Below are 21249 nucleotides of genomic sequence, written 5' to 3'. Positions count from 1 at the left end.
ACACCAGAGACCAGGGGGTGTCACAGCTTAAACACAGGATCCCCCCACCTGAAAAATAGGTATCATGTAACCCTACCTCACCACTCCTGACATATAATTAAAAATATGAGCCAATATACAATAGAGGCACACATTTTATAGTTTATTGCAACACTATTCATAGTCAGCCTAGGTGCCTAACAATCAATAAATGGATAAAGAAAATAAGTAGTATATACACAATGGAATTGTATTTAACCATAAAAAAAGAATAAAATTATATCACTTGCAGGACTGTAGAATTGGAGAGTATCGTGCTGAGATTAAACCAAGCCCAGAAAAACAACTATTGCATACATTCCTGCATGTGTGGAATCTAGGCCTAAAATATCCTAACTCTGTGACGTGATTGTAAAAGCAGGATGTTTGGGGAAGAGTGGTTTGATGTGGGGGGGGGGGACCTAGTCAAAGTGTATTTATTCATGTGTGGAATATCACAGTTCTGAAACCCCTTTGTAAGATTAGTTTAAGCTGATAAATTTTTCTTTAAAAATAACACCAACCAGGAACTAGACAAAGGAAATCCCTGAGGCCTGTTGTCATCTTGTCTAAACAGAACAAGTCAGGACCTTTAAATATATAGTGAGGCCCCAGGACTCACGGACCAACACAGTGGGCTCTGGTCAGACCTTTATTTGAAAGAGAGACGTCCAGAGGATGAGCAAGGAAAGACTGAAAAGCTCAAATGTCAAGGAGCAGCTCTGAATCAAGGGCTCTACTCCCCTCCTACCCCTCCCCACCCCACAACGCAGGGTCATTGCCATGGCCTGTCCTTTAGATGAACTGTGAAGCACTCCACGGCACCACAGACTAGTGTGGCAGAACTTCTTCCACCTCTAGAGTGAGGAAGGGAAATAAGATGTCCCTCAGCTGCTTTAGGCTGTGTCTGCTCATCACCATGGGCAGGGCATCTGTGAGAAAGTCTGGGTTTACGTACTGCAGGTGAAAAAGCACATAGCCCAGCAGCCTGACGAAGATCATGACCATGAAGACAAGACACTGGAAATGCCTGCAAAGAGACATCTGTCATCAGCATGTGAAAAAGGACTACCCAAGGGTCACGCAGTGGTGCGGATCCCATACTGCTAAGTGGTGAGTGGCTTGCGTCAGGTGAAGCCTCTAGGAAGGGGGTGGGGGGGCTGCAGAAGGTGAAGGGGCCAGCGGACCTAAGAAAGTGGAATAGTCGGGAGGACTGAACACAGCCCTCCTGACTTCTGTGTCCTCCAGCAGGACAAATGTCCATATGGGAAAGCTGGAGGGTCACGTGAAGGAACTTTCTGGGTGTGAGGCAGGACTGCCACACTATTAACCTCATGACAGTGGCCCTTTTCATGTCTTCTACAACAAAGCAGCTCTGGAACGTGAAATAAGATTTAACCATCTCTGGTATCAACATAAATGCAAAGTCATGACTGGCTGTTTCTAAGCATCAAGTGCCCAACAAAACCAAGTCAAACAGTAAAATGTGTTTTCTCATGTGCATCCAAAAATCTACTCTACCAACTGGTCTAAGGCTTCAATTCTTCAACTGATTCAAAATGGCATAAGTTTTTGTGAAAGTTCTACATAAATCACTTCACAGATTAACAGAACTCAAATGATTTCTTTATCTAGAATTACCCAGCCTACAGTAAAAGAACCCAGAATATGCATGTACCTTATACTCCCTTTCCGAGAAACTACTGGGTTAAGGGTCTGAAACCATCATAATTAAGGATCATGAGAATGGAAATTACACAGAGGCTCATGCCTGTAATCCAAGCTACTTGGGAGGCTGAAATCTGAGGATCACAGTTCAAAGCCAGGCCAGACAGAAACTCCATGAGACTCTGATCTCTAATTAACCACTAAAAAGCCAGAAGTGGAGCTGTGGTTTGAGTGTTAGAGTACAAAAAAAGTTAAGGTACACTGCCCAGGTGCACACACACCTGCGTGCACACATGCACGCATGTGCACACAAAATGAAAATTACAACCAACAAATTTCCTCCCTGGACTTCACAGAAGTAGCAATTAATTGTTCCAGCTATGCACAACTGTGTAACTCTAGTGCTTTAATTCTGGTGTTTTTAGGTAGGTGTGCTTGTCCTTATTACTTTGGCCAGTGTTAGGGCACCTACAGAGAAGGTTACAGAGCCCCCTAGATTACATCAAAGTAAGACTGTGCCGCTTACCTGTACCAAAAGATTCTCTTCTGTTTCTTAATGATGGTCCTTTCCTGTGGGAAGCAATAAGAGTGAAAGGGCTATCTCTTCAGATCCTGGCAGATATGAGGAGGATGGGGCTGCTTGGGCTTGAATTCTGGTTCTGCCTTTTCCTACCTGCTATAGTTTAGAGCAGGACACTGCATCTTATTTTCTAACTTCAGGGCTATTATAAAGAATGGTGACAGAGAGAAGCCAGGAGGGAAAGGGAAGACTTACCATGTTACTTTGGATGGTTTCCACCAGAATTGACCCAGGCTTCACTACTTGGGAAGAGTTATTCTGGGCTTTGGATCTGGTGGAAAAGATCAGAGCCAAGAATTAGTAACTCAACCCGAGCAGCTGATGAAACATTGTTTATTTGTTATGTGGTGGTACTAGGGAAATTGAACTCAGAACCTTGTACTTACTAGGCAGATGCTTTACCACTTGAGCCATTCTCCCAATGCTCATTTTGCCTTTGTTATTTTTCAGGTAGGCTCTCATGTATGCCCTGGACAGGCTGGCCCACAACTCACCCGTTCCTGCTTCCCGTGCAGCTCAGATAGGTATATGCCACCACATCCAGTTATTGATAGAAAGGGGCCTGTGTCTATTTCTGGGATCATTCAGATCTCTGCCTCCTGAGTACCTAGGATTACAGACTTTAGCTTTGGTACCCAGCTTTAAAAAAAACAAGAACAGGATTTCGCTGTATCCCAGGATGGCCTCAGACTCATGGCCCTCTTGCTTCAGCTTCCTGTGTGGTGGTAGTTTGGGCATGCATCACCAATCATCATGCATGGCTGAAAGGTGCATGTCTAGGACTTTCTTTCTTTCTTCCTTCCTTTCTTTTTTTTTTTTTTGTTGGTCATGGGGCCTGAACTCTGGGCCTGGGTGCTGTCCCTCAGCTCTTCAGCTCAAGACTAGCACTCTACCACTTGAGCCACAGTGCCACTTCTGGCTTTTCTGCTTATGTGGTGCTGAGGAATCAAACCCAGGGCCTCATGCATACGAAGCAAGCATTCTACCATTGAGCTAACTTCCCAGCCCTAGGATTTATTTCTTGAGTTCCTGGTAACATTCATAATGCTTGACATCAAAATTCTTATTGCTTAGCATACAGAGAACTAGGGAAAATGTGGCCCATTCTTAAGAAAAAGGCAATCTGCCCAAGACCCTGGCTCAGTTCAAAACCACAGGTGCTCAGAGCAGTCAGTGAGCAGCCCAGCTAAGGATCTAAGATGTAGCCTGACTCGCGACTGCCTCCAGGAGACTGGCTTTACTTGGACTCTAACATCAGGTACAAACTGGTTCTCTTTCTTTCTAGCAGCTTTGGCTGCCTTGAATTCTTGTTTATTAGCCCAGATTTACTTCCAGTTCTCTTGTATTCTAGGTGCCCCAAGGTACACCATCCCTACCCCACAGCTATAAAACCCAGACAGAACCCCGCTCTGCTCTCCTTTCTCAAGTGTTCTCTACAGAATCTGCCTGTTTGTTCTTTTCTTTTGTTGTCCAGACTTTGGGGATGTTTTCTGCTAGAGTCACATTTATCCAGTATTCTCATGAGGCTTTCTTTTCATAGTCATCAAGTAAGGGAGGGAGAGAGAAGTGGCACAGACTCTTGGTTCTTCCATGACAAGCACCCCGTGCCAGGAGATCCCACTTTCAAAAGCTACTGTACGCCTGCATAAAATAGACAGCGTGGTCTGATGCCAGAGGGCTACAAACCCTGGGTGTAGAAGAGCCATAAGCCAGTTTCCTAATGTAGACCAGGCAGTCCTCCAAGGACAGCAGGAAGTGGTAGCATCACTGGCTGGGGAGACACTGGCTGGAGTTCATAATGCCAGAGAACTAAGGCTTGGGAGGAAAATTGGAGGGCAGAGGGACTACACAGAAGTGAGCTCAAGTATCGCTGGGGCAGTAGCTCTTCACCGGTACCTACAGAAAGATGTCAAGAAAAAAGCAGTGCCTAAAGAGTCAGGCATATGCTGAGCATGGTGGCTCACCTCTATAATCCCAGCTATTTAGGAGACAGAAATCAAGAGGATCATGGTTCCAGGTCAGCCTGAGCAAAAAGTTCCTGAGACCTAACTGAACAGAAAGGGCTGGGCACGGCCATGTGCATCTGTCATCTGGGCCTGCCCCAGTGCAAAGCAAAACCCTATGAAGAAGTAATGAAAACTAAAAGGACATAGCTCAAGTGAGAATGTCTGCCTGGCAAGTGCAAGGCTCTTAGTTCACACCCCAGCGCTGCCAAGCAAAGAACGGGGCATCGGCTGGAGCAGCAGTGCCCTGCCGTGCTGTAAACAGTGAACTCAAGGCCCGCCAACCTCAGAGGGAAAACACGACCATTTCAACAGACCCACACAAAGCCAAGGCCTGGAAAAAGAAAACACAGGAACTTTAAATGGAAGAGTGTAGACCTGGTACAAGATGTGTTCAAGAGAGTCCCAAGCCAGGTCTACTTTCAGTAGCACGCTAGCGTGTGATCCTACACACAGTACTGTTTGTCCATCTGGTCTCTGTTGTACAGTCATGGATCATGCGCACAGTGAGAAAAGGCTATTAAAAAAGTTTGGAAAGTTACAAAGATGAACTTCTACAGGAGCCTACTAGGCATAACAGTAAGTGAATCTAGCAAAGCTGATGGATGAAGTTCAGTGTGCAGACAGGCATTTCTGAGGCTCTCGCACACGCGCGTGGTAGTGTGACAGGTGTCTCTGGCCAGTCTGGTGGTTTCAGCACATCCTGGAAAAGGGGACGGTATGGGTGAAGGGACATATCCGGGCTGTTTTCACAGTGATATCCCTTTCTCAATGTAGCTTGAGTCAATTTTGGGGAATTCAAGTCAAATAAGAATAAAGGAAAAGGAAAAAACAAAAAGAATGAAGGAAAAGAACACTAAAGAGAGACACAAGCCACTGAGGGTGGCCAGAGGAAAACATGGATGAGTTTCTGGTCCAGAACACGGTGGGGCACTCTGGGACCCTCAGCCCTCCACAGAGGTGGCTTTCCCAAACTTACATTTCTTTCTCCAGCAGTAGTACATCCTTTTCCTTTTCCATCTGCCTCAGAATTTCCTGATATTTCTTCCCAAGGGAGGAAGAGGATGTCATAAACAATAATTTCAGTGTTTTATTTTCATGTCATTGATGCAACTATTTTGCTAAGACTGATTTCTAATATTCCACAAGTGTGCCTAGGGTTGGGGGTTATTCTCGTAAAGAACTAGGCGAGCCTACGGAGGAGGGTAGAGCCTTAGGCCTGCTAGAACTCAAGTCCCAGCTCTAACAGACTCCAGCTGTGTTCCCCAGAACACATCCCAACTCCTCTGAACCGTGGTGTCCTGATCATAACAGGATCAGCCTCACCGAGTTATTGGAAAGACTGTCTGGGAACGATGCTGTATGAAAAGCCCAGGACACGGCCTGTCTGCTCTGCTGTCCTTGCTGTTGATATGAGACAGGGGTCAGGCTCTGGGAAGCCAAGGATCCCATGACCTTGGGGGAAGTCCCCTCATCCGACCTCCCCCAGAAGCACTGTACCTTTATGTAATGGGCCTGGTCCTCACAGAGCTGATACACAGATTGGTAGTCACTCTCTATCTAGAAAGACAAGAAAATGAACAAACCTTAGTAGTTAAGTCAGAGCGACGACAGGCTGCTTCCTGGTACATTGGACATTTGGTTGGTTACCTAGCAATTACATGCTGGAGGAGAAACAACTACCTCACAGAGCAATGACATCATTCACACAGAGGGTCTAACTATGAGCACAGGAAGCTCCATGTCCAGCTCCATGTCTGCCCCTCTGTGTGAAGGCCAAGGGATGTCATAGATCTTCAGCCAGGGGACAAAATAGTTACGAAACAGTATACTAGTACTTTTGTACTTGAGTACTTGGTTTTTTAACTCAGAGCCTCGCACTTGTTAGGCACACCCCCAGCCCTTTATTTTTTGGATAGGATCTTGCACTTTTGCCCAGGCTGGCTTGGACTGAATCCTACCTATACCTCAGATAGGCACTATACCCAGGCTGTTGGTGGAAATGGGGTTCTTGCTTTTGCCTCAGCTGGACTTGAGCTACAATCCTCATAATCTCTGCCTCCCAAATTGCTAAGCAGTAGATGCGTCTTACTCTTCTGTGTAAAGACATTCATTTGCCAGGTATTTTTGCTCCCCATCCCCCCCCCCCATCTTAAACTGGTGCTGGCTTTAGATTCTCGGGTTCCTCCTCTTTATATCCCAGCGATACCCTTGTGTAGACTACCTTAGCCATCTCCTCCTGTTGCTGTGTGCAGGACTCAGTTGACTTTTGTAGTTGTACCTGGGGAAGGTGTGTTAGTAGAAAGTTAATAACATTCTCTGTGCCAGGCAGATTATGTAATAGCCATCCTCTCCAAACCAGTGGAAACTGGGGTGACAATGATGGTCCCACATTGAGGAACACATAATCCTAGTCTCCAGTGGGCAGGGTTATGTTGTTAGCAGACAGGACACACAATCAGCGGAGTGATCTGCACAGTGTCATTAAGTCTTGAGAGTGGCAGAGCTGCTGTGTAAACCAGGGAGCCAATCTTCATTCCTCAGCAGTCTTTTTCCATTGTTCATTCTGTAGAATATGGCATGCCCTCCAAACCACACATGGCTCAGAGAGTCCCTAGGCCTCTTTTAGAGGAAAGCATAGGACTGGGGGGCTCTGCCGTATACGTCTGCAGATGTAGGGTTTTGCTCCTGCTGGAGTCCATTTTATTTGTTTACTTAACATATGTTTATTGGACATCTGCTCTCTGTCAGTCTGTTTTAGACTCTGAGGTATAAATAACATAGTTTCAAAGTTTCATGTTCTCAGTTGTTTTACCATCTACTAGAGGAAAAAGGTTAAAAAAATAAAGCCCAATTGACCTGCAAGCAATGAGATTGGAGAATCAAATCACAGACACAATCTTATACAATTGTGGGTGTTAGTATTGTCTTTCTACCAGAATATCTGTATTTGTGCATCCTCCTTTAGGATCATAAACTTCAGGAGTGAAGACCGCATGCAGGTCCGGTGCTCTTCCCTGTGCCTGCTGACATTACAGACATCTCTGCTGCTAGGGTGAGCCATCAGAGGTGTTAGGGTGTCTACAGGCATGGAATTAAGTAGCAGGAGTGAAGGCCATGTGTTCACTTCTGATACACCTCGCCTGGGAAAACCACGAGAGCAATTCTAGAAGCCAGAACTAACACTGTTTCTAGAAAATTCAAAGGTTGCTGTTTTACTCACTTTCAGTTCTACCAAACTCTGCTTCAGAGTTCCTTTACTTAGAACAGCATTCTTAAATCTCTTTGAGACCTGAAACACATTGCCAAAAAACATGAGCTTAGAATACAAACATAAAGGCCCGGGGTGGTGGGTCCCAGGTCCCAGGCCCTGGTGTAGCTGGCTGGGAGTCTCCTGTTACTCTGGAAGCTCTCCGGCCCATGATGCCTGGACAGCCCTTTCTGTTCCCCAGCCCAGGAAAACTGCCCATGAGCACAGAGGAGGAAGAGACCGAGTCAAGGGATGGGGAGGGAGGGCCCAATCTCTTCTACCCTTGCAATCCTTTGGTCCTCTTGCCATTGTCTGAATTTCCCCCACAGCAGGGGCTGTTTAGCCAGTCTGTCAGAGGATTCAGAAGGTGAAGGGAAGGGAGCTCCTTTGTGACTGGCAAGTTCGGGAAGCTCCATTAAGACTCATAAGGACAAGCCCGTTTCAAGCGTTGGCTTTGTGGTATGGAAGACAGCCCTCATCTGAGAATGCCCCGGTCTCCTTTCCATGCTCCATGCCCCTTCCCCTGCGTTTCTCCTGGGAAGGCGATGTCCTAGGGATCCAAGCAGTTCAAGACCTGTGGTCTCCTTACCTTCTTCTGAAGCTCCCCCAAATTCCTGGCTAGGATCTTGTTCTTTTTTTCCTGTGGGGAGAAGGAAGTAAAGGGGGGCAAGCATGCTTAGTGTTATACACACACACAGACACACAGACACTCACAGACACAGACTCTCTCTCTCTCTCTCTCTCTCTCTCTCTCTCTCTCTCTCTCTCTCTCTCTCTCTCTCTCTCTCTCTCTCTCAGATAATTCTGAAAGAGTGTGGTACCGGATGGAGCCCATGCCCAGCCCCAGGCTGAGCTTCTCACTCAGATCACGCCCCCACGCGGTGGATTCTCTACAGATGCATAGGCAGGTGTGCACGGATGGTCCCCAGGAGACTGAAAGCCCTGATTTCTGCTTCTGGAAGGCTCTTTACCAGCTTGGCTGTCTCCAGTTCCAGACCCCTCAGGGTGTCCTCCTTGTCAGACAGGAGCTGGTCCATCTCTTCCCTCTCTTTGACTCTTCCTACTGACAGGGCAATATCTCTTTCCAGACTGAAAAACAAGGTCCATGGGCTCAGCCTGAGCAAGGAGATGCTAGGGCCCCAGCTTTAGAGGGCTGCTTTGGCTGGCAGGGGGGGGGGGGGTGACTAGCGAATGTGGCAGCCTAGTGCAACACTGTATCTGTAAAGCCTGTGTTTCAGGGCTTAAATAACATGAGCGATTTACCCCCCCCCCCCACCGCTCCCCTTTCCCAAGAGGCACTGAGGTGAGGCTCCCCAACCTTTCAATGGTTTCCTCTTTCTCTTGAACTTTTCTAAGAAGCATCTGATTTGTCTCATCCAGTCTCTGCAGGTCATTTTCAAGGTCTGAGTTTAGGTAGTCAAGGTTCTGTTTCACCACCACTAAGTTTGATATCTCCATCATCTTGTGCCTACAGGAAAATTGGCTTCATCACTCAGCCAGAACAGGAAAACTCATTTGACCACCACCTGTTGTTTATGGGCCTGGGCAGTTCTACTTCACTTTCCAGGATCAACTGATTTCTACAGGGCTTTGCATACAATAAATTCCTGGAGTCACGTCACATTTTAATTTTAAATGTTATGATCAACACTTACTAAAATGCAACTCTTTTGGGAAGCAAAGGAAATATATATATTTGCCAGTCCTGGAGCTTGAACTCAGAGCCTGGCATTGTCCCTGAGCCTCTCCGTGCCCAAGGCTAGCACTCTACCACATGCCACAGTGCTGCTTCCAGCTTTTTCTGTGTATGTGGAACTGAGGAATGGAACTCAGGGCTTCATGCATGCTAGGCAAGCACTCTACCACTGAGCCACAGTCCCAGCCAGGAAATATTTTTATATGAATAATTATACTAAGAAGGCTCGTGGCAGGTGGTTTCACAGAAAGGGTGAACTGTACAATGTGGGGATATGTTCTTCATCAGTGGTTCTCCACTGGACACGCCTACAGCCCTGGGGTGTTTAACAGAGATGTTCTAATACAGCCTTACTGATTGCAGATCAGCTCTGGGGGACGTGACCCTCTGCTGAGAATCATGCCAGTGCACACTGTGTTGTGTTGCTGGTGAGAGTGTACTAATGCAGCTGATGAGAAGAGACCTCTCAGGTGAGTTAGAGGGAGGGAAGGGCAAAGAACACCTATTCTAGGTCACAGAAGTAGACTAGGTGAGTTACTTGGCATCCTAGCCTGGGAGGATCCCCTCGGAGCTCACCTTTCTTTCCCCAACTGAGTTTCTTCTGTTCTCAACAGAGATTTCCAGTCAAACACCTGAATTTTCGGAAAAGGCATATTCTAGCTGAGGTCTCCACGTGAAGCAGGACCGGCCACGGCTGCCCGGGTGGGGCAGCATGTCATAGTGGGTGGAGATGGGTGGGTCAAACAATGCTTCTCATCTCTGCGGCAGAGTAGAAGAGAATTCCAGAATAGGCATCTTCTGAAACAGCAGTGCAGTCTTGGACCAACTCAAAACCCCTCCTGCAGCATCTATCAGCTCTACACCCTAGTCCTCGGGGGTTTTCAGGAATTGTGGTGGTCCTCATTTTTCTTCCATGATCTCTGTGTGGCATGTTCACAGATTTCTGCCACAAACCCAAACCATGCATCTCTTTTTAAGTATCTTTGTTGTAAAGGTGATAATAGGGTGTGGGGGGGTTACAGTTACACAAGTGAGGTAATGAGTGAATTTCCCTTTAAACACTGCTACCCCCTCGTTCATTTCTCCCACTTATCCTTCCCCACTCCTCCCCTGCCAAATGGTATGGTTCATTTCCAACATAGTGTCTAACGAGTATCATTGTTGCATTAGGCCGTCCTTTGTCCTGCTGATTCTGTGATTCCTTTTCCCTTCCATAGATAAGATAAAATTATACACAAGACAAAGGGTACAGAAAAGTAAAACAAAAAATATAAGTGACTGCATACAGGATATAATAGCCTCTTGTGTCCAGTTCTTGGAGTTCACGTTGATACGCTTTATTATCTATAGTCCTATGCACTTAGTGATTAGGCTACTGTGACCCCCCATTAGGAATATCATAGACATATCCTCATTATTACAAATGAGGGAAACAATGCAGCCTACTTTTCTTTAGGCCTAGCTTGCTTCACTTCATATATTTTTTCCAGGTCTTTCCATTTCCTTATGAATGGGGCAATGCCATTCTTTCTGGTGGAAGTGTAGAACTCCATCGTCACACCATGCATCTTTAATCAGGACAGTTCAGGAGCTCTGAGACCGGAAGGTCAGAGAACAGTCCAGGAAGACTCTGAAAGAGGTCTTGTGCATGAGCAAGTGCACTCTCATTCTTATCACACTAAATCCTTAGAGCTACAAAACAAACGCTTGTATTTTCCCTGGACTGGTATTGCAGGTCGTTGGGAAAGAAGGACCTGATATTTCATAAGTGAAGGACTATTTGGAGATATAGCAAGAAGGAGAGAAAAGACGAGCCATTTGTCTTTCTGAACCTGTCTTCCTTTTAAAAAATAAACAAGATTGACATATGTTTCTAGCCTACTTTTTTTCACATTTGATGATTAGTTCATCTGACTTTCTTCATGTTCAGTTTATTACTGAACAAACAGTTCCTGTATTATAGATGTCCAAGCAGAATTATAAAAGGGCAGGAAACGAGCCCAAAGGACAGAAAGAGAAGAGAAGAGAGAATTGAAGTTCATAATAAAAAACCTGGAAAAGGAGAGAGGAGAAAAAAGGGAAAGAGGCAGGGAGATGGCACAATGGGTAAATTGGGAGTTAGATGAAGAGCAAGAAAGACACGTCAAAAAGTAGACCAGAGGGCTATTTTGGTCCCACATAAGTAGGATCTCCTTCATGTTAAGGTTTGGAACTGTTTTGTGGTGCAGAGTATGGGAGGGAGAATGAATTATACCTCCTTGAACCTGAGATCACAGATACAGAAAGGACAGTCGTGATCTGAGTCACATAGAAGCTGCCCCCACAGAGCGAAGAAGGGAGGGCCTGTGCCATCCAAAGCTGAGCATTCAAGGAAGCAAGTCCCTCCCAGGGGAACAGACCTGTGGGACACACTGGACAGACCGGGTTCAGGCAGAGTCCTACACCCAAACCAAGTCGTCCCAGAGGCTGTGGCCAGTGATGTGGACAGCCAGTGTGGAGGCAGCAGCCCTGGCTTTCCCCTCATATCTATGCTGGCTGCCGTGTTAGCGGAGGAAATCAGATGCAGGCAAATAAACCCTGGCTCTAGTTTCTGCTGGAGTCACTTGACATTGTTTTGTAGCTTGGGGAGAGCATCTAATTAAACATTTTCCATTTGCCAAATCGCACCATGTTCCATTGCGGATTGGTGGGGGCTTGTTTATTTGGAATACAGAGTGTTAAGTGTTGATTTTTAAGATGGCTGTGCTGTCAATCAAGCCAATCTACTAAAATTCAAACATTCAAATTAAGTAAATTAAGTCAGTTAAATTTAACACTGATTTGCATAGTGTCTACTGTTTGGATAGTATTTGAATTTTGCCTATGACATTCTTTTTTTGTCTGTCGTCTGTTTGTTTGTACCAGTCCTGGGGCTTGAACTCAGGGCTGGGGAGCTGTCCCAGAGCTTTCGTGCTCAAAGCTAATGCTCTATCACTTGAGCCACAGTTTGCTTCTGTTTTGTGTTTTGGTTTTCTTTGATAGTTTATTGGAGATAATACTCTCATGAACTTTGCTGCCTGGGCTGGCTTCAGACCAAGATCCTCAGCTCTCAGCCTTCTGAGTTACTAGCATTTGCCTAGTTTTAGTCCTCTTTTTGTACAAGCACTTCTGCCTTCTTTTGTTTCTCATGACACTGATATTTTAAAAATTATAAACCAGCTGTTGCATAGAATATATGAACATATGAACAGTACATATAAATAGCTTTATACCAGCCTTCTTAATACAAAAATCACCCAATCAACTCAATATCTACAAAAAAAGGCCTTTGTCAAAATTCAATATTCCTTTATGATAAAAGCCCTGAGAAAAGTAGGAGTAGAAGAAAAATGCCTCAATATAATAGAGGTTATTTATGACAAACATATAGCCAACATCTCCATCTCCCTAAATGGAAATAAACTGTATTCTCTTTGGAGTCAGAAGGAGACAAGGTACCCATTCTCTCCACTTGTATTTACTAGAGAGCTTCAATTCTTAGGCAGAGCAATAAGAATAAATAAAGGCCAGGTGCCGGTGGCTCACGCCTGTCATCCTAGCTATTTAGGAGGCTGAGATCTGAGGATTGCAGTTCAAAGCCAGCCCAGGAAGGAAAGTCTAAGACTCTTCTCTCCAATAAACCACCAGAAAACTGGAAGTGGCTCTGTGGCTCAAGTGGTAAAAGTGCTCGCCTTGAGCTGAAGAGCTGAGGGACAGCACCCAGGCCCAGAGTTCAAGCCCCACGACCAAAAAAAAAAAAAAAAAAAAAAAAATACAAGCAGGAAAGGAAGAAGTCAAATTATTTTTATTTGCAGATGATATGATCCTTACCTAAAGGACCCTAAAATTCCATAAACAAAAGAAAATAAAACCTCCTAGAGCTGATGAAAATGTTGTTTAAAAAAACACAGATAAGACATCACAAAACCAGCAGCTTTGTTTATATGCTGTTGACAAGCTGAAAAGGAAATCAGGAAAGAAATTCCATTTGCAGTAGCTTAGAAAAATAAAGATACCTAGAATTAAACTTGGAGGTGAAAGAACACCACAGTGAAAACTATGACACTACTATCAAGGAAGCTGAAGAAGAAGACACCAAAGGTGGAAAGACCACCCACGTTCATGGATTGGCTGATTCAGTATTTTGAAAATGGCCACAGTACTGAACACAATCTACAGATTCACTCACGGTAGTCCCTATAAAATTCCAATGTCATTCTTCAGAAAAATCAATCCTATAATTTATACAAAAGACCACAAATAACCAATGTACTGCTGAGTAGAAAGACAAGTACTAGAGGGCTGGGAAAGTGGCTCAGTAGTAGAGCGCTTGCCTTGCATGCATGAGGCCCTGGGTTCGATTCCCCAGCACCACATAAGCAAAAAGAAAAAAGCCGGAAGTGGTGCTGTGGGTCAAGTGGTAGAGCGCTAGCCTTGAGCTGAAGAGCTGAGGGACAGCACCCAGGCCTAGAGTTCAGGCCCCACGACCAGACTCCCTCCCCCCCAAAAAAGAGAGAAGTGCTAGAGAAATAAACAGTATCTGACTTCAAATTATATCACAGAACCAAAGTAACTATGACAACATGGTACTGGCACAAAAACAGACATGTAGGCAAATATAATGGAATAAAAGATACAGAAATAAGCCTACATAACTACAACCATCTGATTTTTTCTATGGTGCTAAAATCATAGATTGTGGAAAAGACAGACTCTTAAACAAATGTTGTTAGGAAAACTGGTTATGTACATGCAGATGACTGAATCTAGAATCCTATCTTTGATTATGTTCAAAAATCAGTTATGTAAGATCTGCAACTTGAAACTACTATAGGAAAACACTTCAAGATAGAATCATAGGCCAGGACTTGCTGAGTAGGATCCTAATAACTCAGAAAATAAGAACAAGTATTGGCAAATGACAGTTGGGAAATTGGAAAGTTCTGTATGGCAAAGGAAACAGACATCAGAATGCAGAGGGAACCCATAGAATGGGACAAAATCCTTAGCAACCTATTCATTTCACGAGGTCTTAGTATTCAGAATACATTAAAAAACAAAAAATAAAAAGAACAAGTAATCCAATTAATGAATGGGAAATGAATTGACATTTTTCCAAAAAAGTACAAGTAGCTAATAAATACACAAATGTTTAGCTTCACTAGCCATAAAGGAAATGCAAATCAAAACAATATTGAGATTCTATTGCAGCAAAATTAGAATGACAAGCAGCAAGAAACAAACAGTAACAAACAATTTTTGGCAAAGATGATGGGAAAGGAACTCTTAGACACGTTGACTGGGATTGTAAATTAATTAGCCCCTATGGAAATCAGTATAGAGATTCCTCCGAAAACTAAAAATAGAACTACCCTAGACTGCTGGCTACCTTCTGAACTCAGTCCTTTCCTGTGACATTTTCCAAAAATGGCTCCTTCTAGAACCTATTACTCCTTGTCAGGTTGAGGAGTTCAAGTCCCTTTCAATTGGACCAGACTTCCAACAGTGGAAATGACAGCTTCCCCAAATGCTAGTTATGGGCTTCTCCCATTGGTTGGTAGTAGTCTCCAACAGTCATAGAAAGAGCTTTTGATCTTTTCTAAAATCATTAGCAACCCTTTTTCTTTTGCCTTAAGTATATCTGAGGATACTTTGAAGAGTTAATGGCAATTGATAAGCTGTAATGAGGGACTTGTGGTTTCCCTAGAGTTTACAGCCAGTAGCTACAGAATCTTATTACAGAATTTAATTAATCTATCTCCATTTACATTTTCACTTATTAGGAGAGGAGCCAGAGCAGTGATGAAAGGATTTTCATAGAAATGAAAAAAAAAGAGTTACCTAATTTACCCTTCTTAAACCTTCATTATAAAAAAACTCTATAAAGAAATCTCATTCTGCTAAATGAGTCAAGATGCTTCTCTGCTTTTTAAAAATTGTTATTTTGTTGTTGTTATGGGGCAAATTATTTTGACTAAGAGAAAATTTTGAAAATTATGACATTAATGTCTAATTACTCAAAATGGGTAGTATTTACATAGTTCTCTTTAATATATGATAATATACACTAATGTCACTTAATTGTATCCCCACCTAGCAATTACTAAAATTCCCAAATAATTATTAACTAGCAGTAAACTCTCCTTATATTTGTGATCAACTTGTAGAAACGTGATTAATGCTAGAAGAGCACTGATGGAGAGCCAGCTATGACTGGTTATGAAAGTTTTACGTTGGACCTTTTGAAATAGAAAATTGATGTCTTAGAAAATGAAAGCAAACAACTAAAGTGAATGAGTTTATAGGACAGGTACATTTCAAAATGAAAAGGGTTTAATAGGTATTCAGGAGAGCTGGTCTTTGAGGGATGAACTAGGTGGGTGATGTTGAAGTTCAATCTCTTTCCCTTGACTTTACAGGGCTGGTAACAGAACTCAGAGAAAACTAGATTATAACCCCTTTAATACAATCCCTCAGTAAACATAATGACAGTTAACCTCCTTTAAGTCTTTCCTTTTTATCTGAAAGTCCTTCTGCATTTCTTCAATTCTCATTTGAAAGTTTAGCCTACATCTCCCCTCTTCCCAAAGCCCTCCCACAACCTCCAAGTCCTGTGAGCAGTTCTGTACTCCAATCACTGTATTTTACACAGACCTCTCCTCCAATCACTGAATTTCACATAGGCCTCCCTTATACATGACCATTCTCGAGAGTGTGAGCTTCTGGAGTAAGGGTGGTGTTAAAACAATGGAAGGATGTCCAAAGGTTAAGAGGTCCGAGAATAAGTGTTGCTGTGATATCTGTGCAGGTCAGATGCAAGGATCAACTTATTCTTCTCCCAGAGTCATCAGAACAGAGGCAGACAGGAAATGACAACCATCTGTAAATCAAGAACAATGCCCACTAGTGAGTATATGTTGTCAAGTGGTTTTTCTGGGCTGACTTAACAAAGCAAATGTCCTAAGAACTCAAATTGATAGCCTCCCTGCTTTATCATCTGTAGTCTTCAAACCAAAAATGAGAATTCTCTGAAATTAGCATCAAGTGACTTGATACAATGAAGTAGCTGTTTAAGACCAAACCAACATGAAGTAAAAACAACCTGTTGAACTTAGTGAATCTGAGTGAGGAAAAAGAACAAAGACCAGAAGGAAACAGTGCACTAATTGACAGCGAGACAGACTGGAAATGAACCCTGGACACTTACTCTACTCTTCTCTCTTCATCAAGTTACCGGGTGATAAATTACTGCTCTCTTCATTAGTGTGGGTCCAGGATCCTTGGATTAGCTGTATATAAATTAGAAATAACTTTTTAGTATTACAAACACTACTTGAATCAATTCACCCTGTCAAAAACTGCAAATGCAGTGAAAATTCTGGTGCTCAAAATTTTGGGATATGCATTTTCTTACAAAATTGTCCCAAACAAACATGTTCCCATGTGCCATGTACCCTTCAAGAACGCAGTCTTTCGCAACTTCATATTCTCAGTTACTAGTTCAGTGCTTGAGAGGGAGTAGGCAAGTATTTGTTGGATGAGTAAGTAAAGGAAGTAGGCTATCGTTCCTTTCAGCTGTCTCTACAGATCGAGTGGATGCTTAATGCTAGGCACCACGTCTATTCAGTTGTTTATGATACATGTCAGGTAATAAAATGATTGGGACAGCAATGACACTATTAAACAAAAGTGGGTTTCACTCATCTTCATGCCATCATATAGAACAACTGATATGAGAGCTGTCTTTAAAAAAAAAAAAAAGCCGTAGTAGAGCGGATGGATCTAAGATAATATTCCCTTGCTTTCACATTAGCTTGGGATCCAAGCAGTGATGGGAAAGAATAAAAAGAAAGTATATTTTCAGTCCACGAGTATTATTCTTCAAGGCCACATCAGGTCAAGTCTGCATTCCATACTTACAGAAGTTCCAGTTTTACATCTCACGATCAAAGTGGTCCAGAAAAAGCCTTCCAAACCGAATTCAGATTGATTTGGGTCAGAAAGCCTTTTGAGGCTCCCTGGATGGGGTTCTTGGTGGTAGATTTTAGACAGGCTGCCTTAAGCCATTAGTTCTTCCAAAAATAAAACACCTATAAATTCTTTCATTTTTCTGATAAAGACAGATTCTAGAGTTATAATTGCTACTTAAAATGAAAAAAGTGGGAGAAAAGTTATTTTAATTAACACTTGGCAGATATCCCTAATTCCACACATTTCTGATTAAAGTATTTGGAACCAGATTGAATGTCAACACACTCAGTAATTGTCACCATTTGTAGTAGCACATCAAGGCACAATTTACAGTTGTAACAGTGGGACCAAAGAAAAGTAATGAATAGTGACAATAAAGAAAGTGCTGTTATTAATTGGTGAAATTAGTTACACACAGACACCACTTCCCAAAGGAGAGTCAGAGAAGTGGCTCACGCGAACCTAGCCATCTTGAAGTACTAATGTGAAATATCCCAGCTCTCTAAAGTTGATTAAAACAGCCACTCTCCTTCCTCAGGAAAGATTCCGTCTTTAAGAGACCATTTTTGTCTTTTTCATGCAATACTTGTGTGCAGTGTTTGCAATGAATAAAGTAGCTCTTGAATGAGAACAGGGTTTGCTAGCTTGGGTTGATTTTCAAATTTTAGTTATTACGTTAGTTATTTTATTACACGGAGGGAAGCAGTTCCATTAATAAGAAAAATAGGTGAATCACAAAGATACACAAGAAGCAATTTTTTTTTGCCAATCCTAGGGCTTAAACTTGGGGCATGGGTGCTGTCCCTGAGTCTCTCTGTGCTCAAGGCTAGCACTCTACTACTTAAGCCATAGTGCCACTTCCGGCTTTTTCTGTGTATGTGGTACTGAGGAATCGAACCTAGGGCTTCATGCATGCTAGGCAAGCACTCTACCACTAAGCTACATTCTCAGCCCCAAGAAATAATTCTTGAAGCTTTTGGGAACCCAAGGTGGTCTATGGGTCATATACTCCTAGCTTTCACCTGGTTGATGAAGCCTATCTCTTACGAAGTCTTGTTTTGCTCAGTATATCTATTTCACCAGGATATTTTCTCATTAGTAAACAGAGCAGCTAATTTATACTGCATAGGGTTGCACAGAGTTTTAGACAAGGCTGCATTTCCTTTCCCTTCCTCCCTCCCTCCCTCCCTTCCTTCCTTCCTTCCTTCCTTCCTTCCTTCCTTCCTTCCTTCCTTCCTTCCTTCCTTCCTTCCTTCCTTCCTTCCTCTCTTCCTTTCCTTATGCCCTGTCCTCATTGTCGGAAGATGATCTGCTTCATAGTCCTCTGAGAAGATAAACCCCATCTCTAAACGTCTGGGATGGAAAGAGTCCCACCTGAGGGACAGAGCCTCCTGACCACTCATTCCTCTTGCTGCTATGTAAGCATTTGCGCTAATACTTTGTTAAAAATTAGCACATTAGATCTCTAGATATGGTTTTTAAGCTGATGAGTTTGTTGCCCCTAGAGTCCAGCTGAGAACAATCTATCCTCAAAGCCATTGAATTCTAGCTCTCTTTTCAAAAGTGTGGCTAATGTATTTGCCTTGCATGTCCATTTCTCAGCTGGCACAGAAGTGGGCCTGAATATAAGTTAGCAACTACAACCTGCTATTGAGATTATTTCAGAAGACCTAATATCTTATTGATCACATTATAAAATAGAAACATTTAGTAAGGCAGCCTTACAGACTTTTCATTTAAATTGGAGTATCTTTAAATTCCTTAATGTAAATGTGGGAAGAAATAGACATCTTCAAGGTCATTTGTGACTGTTCATCATATAATGTCTGAAGGGATCATCGATGAACCCAGATGACCTGTGTCACAGGATCCGCAGAGGGGGGAGAGGGTGGCCAGGGTCCCCTTTCTTCCTGGGGAGCGGTGGATAATCCTTTGTTTCCATTCACATAATTGTAGATTATTAACTAGCTGATTAACTGTAGATAGGTATTGCTGATATATTTTTTTCATATAGTCTACTGTTGAGTGACCTCTTAAGCAACCATCAGCCTCATTGTACCATCTAAGGAAAGGGAAGACTGTATAGAAAGATGCCATTTCTGACAGGTACAGGTGGCTCATGCCTGTCATCCTACTCAGGAGGCTGAGATCTGAGGATTGTGGTTCAAAACCAGCCTAGGCAGAAAAGTCTGTGAGACGCTTATCTCCAATGACCCACCAGAAAACCAGAAGTGGTGCCATGCCTCAACTTGGTAGAGCGCTAGCCTTGAGCAGAAGAGCTCAGGGACGGCACCCAGGCCCTGAGTTCAAGCCTCATGTCCAACAACTACAAAAAGCCATTTTCCATTCTGAAGGGGTTTGTTTTCCTTAAACAGTTAAGCAAATATCAATCTTCACTGAGAGAAAACTGGTAAGCCCGGCTTGTCAACATTTCAGGTTTGGGAGGAGGGGGGGACCTACGAGTGACTTCAGAGGCTCTTCACCTTGAGTGATTGTGGATGTGGAGGCATAAGAATGCACAGAGCACAGGCACCACAATGCCAGGGCTCAGGGCTGCCTTCCTGGGAGACTCCTGAAGGAGGCCATAGAACTCCTGGAGAGCCCTGGCCGGCTCTGGGCTCCTTGTCCAGCAGGGGGTGAGAGCGGTGGGACAGAGGGACACCAGCGAGCCTGCGAACTGCCCCGGCCCCCCACTGACCTCAGCCACCACCTCAGCCAGGGCCCCCCCCACTGCCCTCAGCCACCACCTCAGCCAGGGCCCCCCACTGCCCTCAGCCACCACAGGGAAGCCAGGGCCCCCCCCACTGCCCTCAGCCACCACAGGGAAGCCAGGGCCTGCCCCCCACTGCCCTCAGCCACCACAGGGAAGCCAGGCGCCCCCCCACTGCCCTCAGCCACCACAGGGAAGCCAGGGCCCCCCACTGCCCTCAGCCACCACAGGGAAGCCAGGGCCTGCCCCCCACTGCCCTCAGCCACCACAGGGAAGCCAGGGCCCCCCCCCCACTGACCTCAGCCACCACAGGGAAGCCAGGGCCCCCCCCCACTGACCTCAGCCACCACAGGGAAGCCAGGGCCCCCCCCACTGACCTCAGCCACCACAGGGAAGCCAGGGCCTGCCCCCCACTGCCCTCAGCCAGGGCCCACAGAGGGCCTCGTGTCTGGGACCCAGATTGCAGGGGTGGGAACACAGCTCCACCCGGAACTGTCCAGACCACAATGACGAGCGGCTGAGCCTGTGGCCAGACTACAACAGAGACCAGCAAGGTCCCAGAAGACTCCCACTACAGGCACACCATTAAGGACCTGATACCGCCCCGAGGAAAAGGGTAGATCAGCACTAAGGCTATTTACCCTGAGAGACAGAGTCATCAAAATATAAAATTTCTATCAGTCCCCAAAGGAAACTGAACTTTGAATAATCTGATTGCTTAACCAAATGGACATTGTTTAAACCCTAAGAGACAAAAACTTTAATTAGGAAGCTAATTAGCAAGTTTCTCTAGTGCTTAGTGAGACCAGAGGCTTATAGAAAATCAACTACATCTTCTTTGTATATTTGAGTTATTTGTAACTTTGCTATACTGAGTGGGGGAAAATAAAGCTCCAGAGTAGCATCTACGAGTGTTACGGGCCCTCCTGCCCAGGCGGGCCTTCAACAACTGTCCTCAGATCTCAGCCTCCTGAGTAGCTGGGATGACAGGCGTGAGCCGCCGGCTCCTGGATCCACCCCACACGCAACCTTTTTCATTTTTTAAGAGCTAACGTAATATTGCTTTGTGTGAGAACTGTCCCTTTACTTGGTATCTGAAGTAGCAAAATAATTCCCGACTTATCTGGATCTGCCGGTATCAAAAAGCTGTCTCCGATGGACTTGGGTTGCCTTGGCGCAACTTACACTTGAGTTTGTTACCGGTTCCATTGAAGCCGGCTGGTAACAGGATCAACCTGTCATACACAGCTGGGAGGGCCCTGCAGTACACGGGGACCAAGCCCAGATCAGGAGAGGGTGACAATGCGGGTGAGAGGAGACAGGGCGGGTGCCATG

General features: G+C 44.4%; 1 protein-coding gene and 1 long non-coding RNA gene across 3 annotated transcripts; one reads left to right on the top strand and one right to left on the bottom strand.

Moving 5' to 3' along the window:
* Nucleotides 1–666: 666 nt before the first annotated feature.
* Nucleotides 667–21145, bottom strand: LOC138816167 (transmembrane and coiled-coil domain-containing protein 5B-like). Of its 2 annotated transcripts, XM_070005713.1 has the most exons (14): nucleotides 21100–21145; nucleotides 16441–16522; nucleotides 15888–16113; nucleotides 9792–9974; nucleotides 8838–8987; nucleotides 8491–8608; nucleotides 8109–8159; nucleotides 7493–7561; nucleotides 6494–6550; nucleotides 5770–5829; nucleotides 5249–5313; nucleotides 2462–2537; nucleotides 2213–2256; nucleotides 667–1048 (listed from the first exon to the last, which is right to left on the bottom strand). In XM_070005713.1, exons 4-14 carry the CDS (start codon nucleotides 9866–9868, stop codon nucleotides 850–852), a joined length of 966 nt encoding a protein of 321 aa, XP_069861814.1. In that variant the 5' UTR covers nucleotides 9869–9974; nucleotides 15888–16113; nucleotides 16441–16522; nucleotides 21100–21145; the 3' UTR covers nucleotides 667–849. The 2 variants fall into 2 exon arrangements, with proteins under 2 accessions (XP_069861814.1, XP_069861815.1); XM_070005714.1 differs by lacking the exons at nucleotides 6494–6550; nucleotides 15888–16113; nucleotides 16441–16522; nucleotides 21100–21145.
* LOC138816168 (uncharacterized) lies at nucleotides 787–17596 on the top strand. Its single transcript, XR_011368579.1, has 5 exons — nucleotides 787–1131; nucleotides 2717–2790; nucleotides 7238–7324; nucleotides 9579–9685; nucleotides 16042–17596. It is a non-coding gene; the product is annotated as an uncharacterized lncRNA (long non-coding RNA).
* Nucleotides 21146–21249: the final 104 nt, after the last annotated feature.

The sequence above is a fragment of the Dipodomys merriami genome, unplaced genomic scaffold, assembly GCF_024711535.1.
Source record: "Dipodomys merriami isolate MVZ:Mamm:240054 unplaced genomic scaffold, mDipMer1.0.p SCAF_69, whole genome shotgun sequence".
NCBI lineage: Eukaryota > Metazoa > Chordata > Mammalia > Rodentia > Heteromyidae > Dipodomys > Dipodomys merriami.
Note: the sequence above shows the minus strand (reverse complement) of the source record. Positions and strands in the feature narration are given on the sequence as shown.

Coding starts and splice junctions, on each gene's coding strand:
- LOC138816167 (XM_070005713.1), bottom strand. CDS start 9,868: ATGCCTTTTCCGAAAATTCAGGTGTTTGACTGGAAATCTCTGTTGAGA. Junction 6,551..7,492: donor AGAGTTTGGTAGAACTGAAA/GTGAGTAAAACA, acceptor CACCTTCCCCAG/GTACAACTACAAAAGTCAAC. Junction 5,314..5,769: donor ACCAGGCCCATTACATAAAG/GTACAGTGCTTC, acceptor TCCCTTGGGAAG/AAATATCAGGAAATTCTGAG.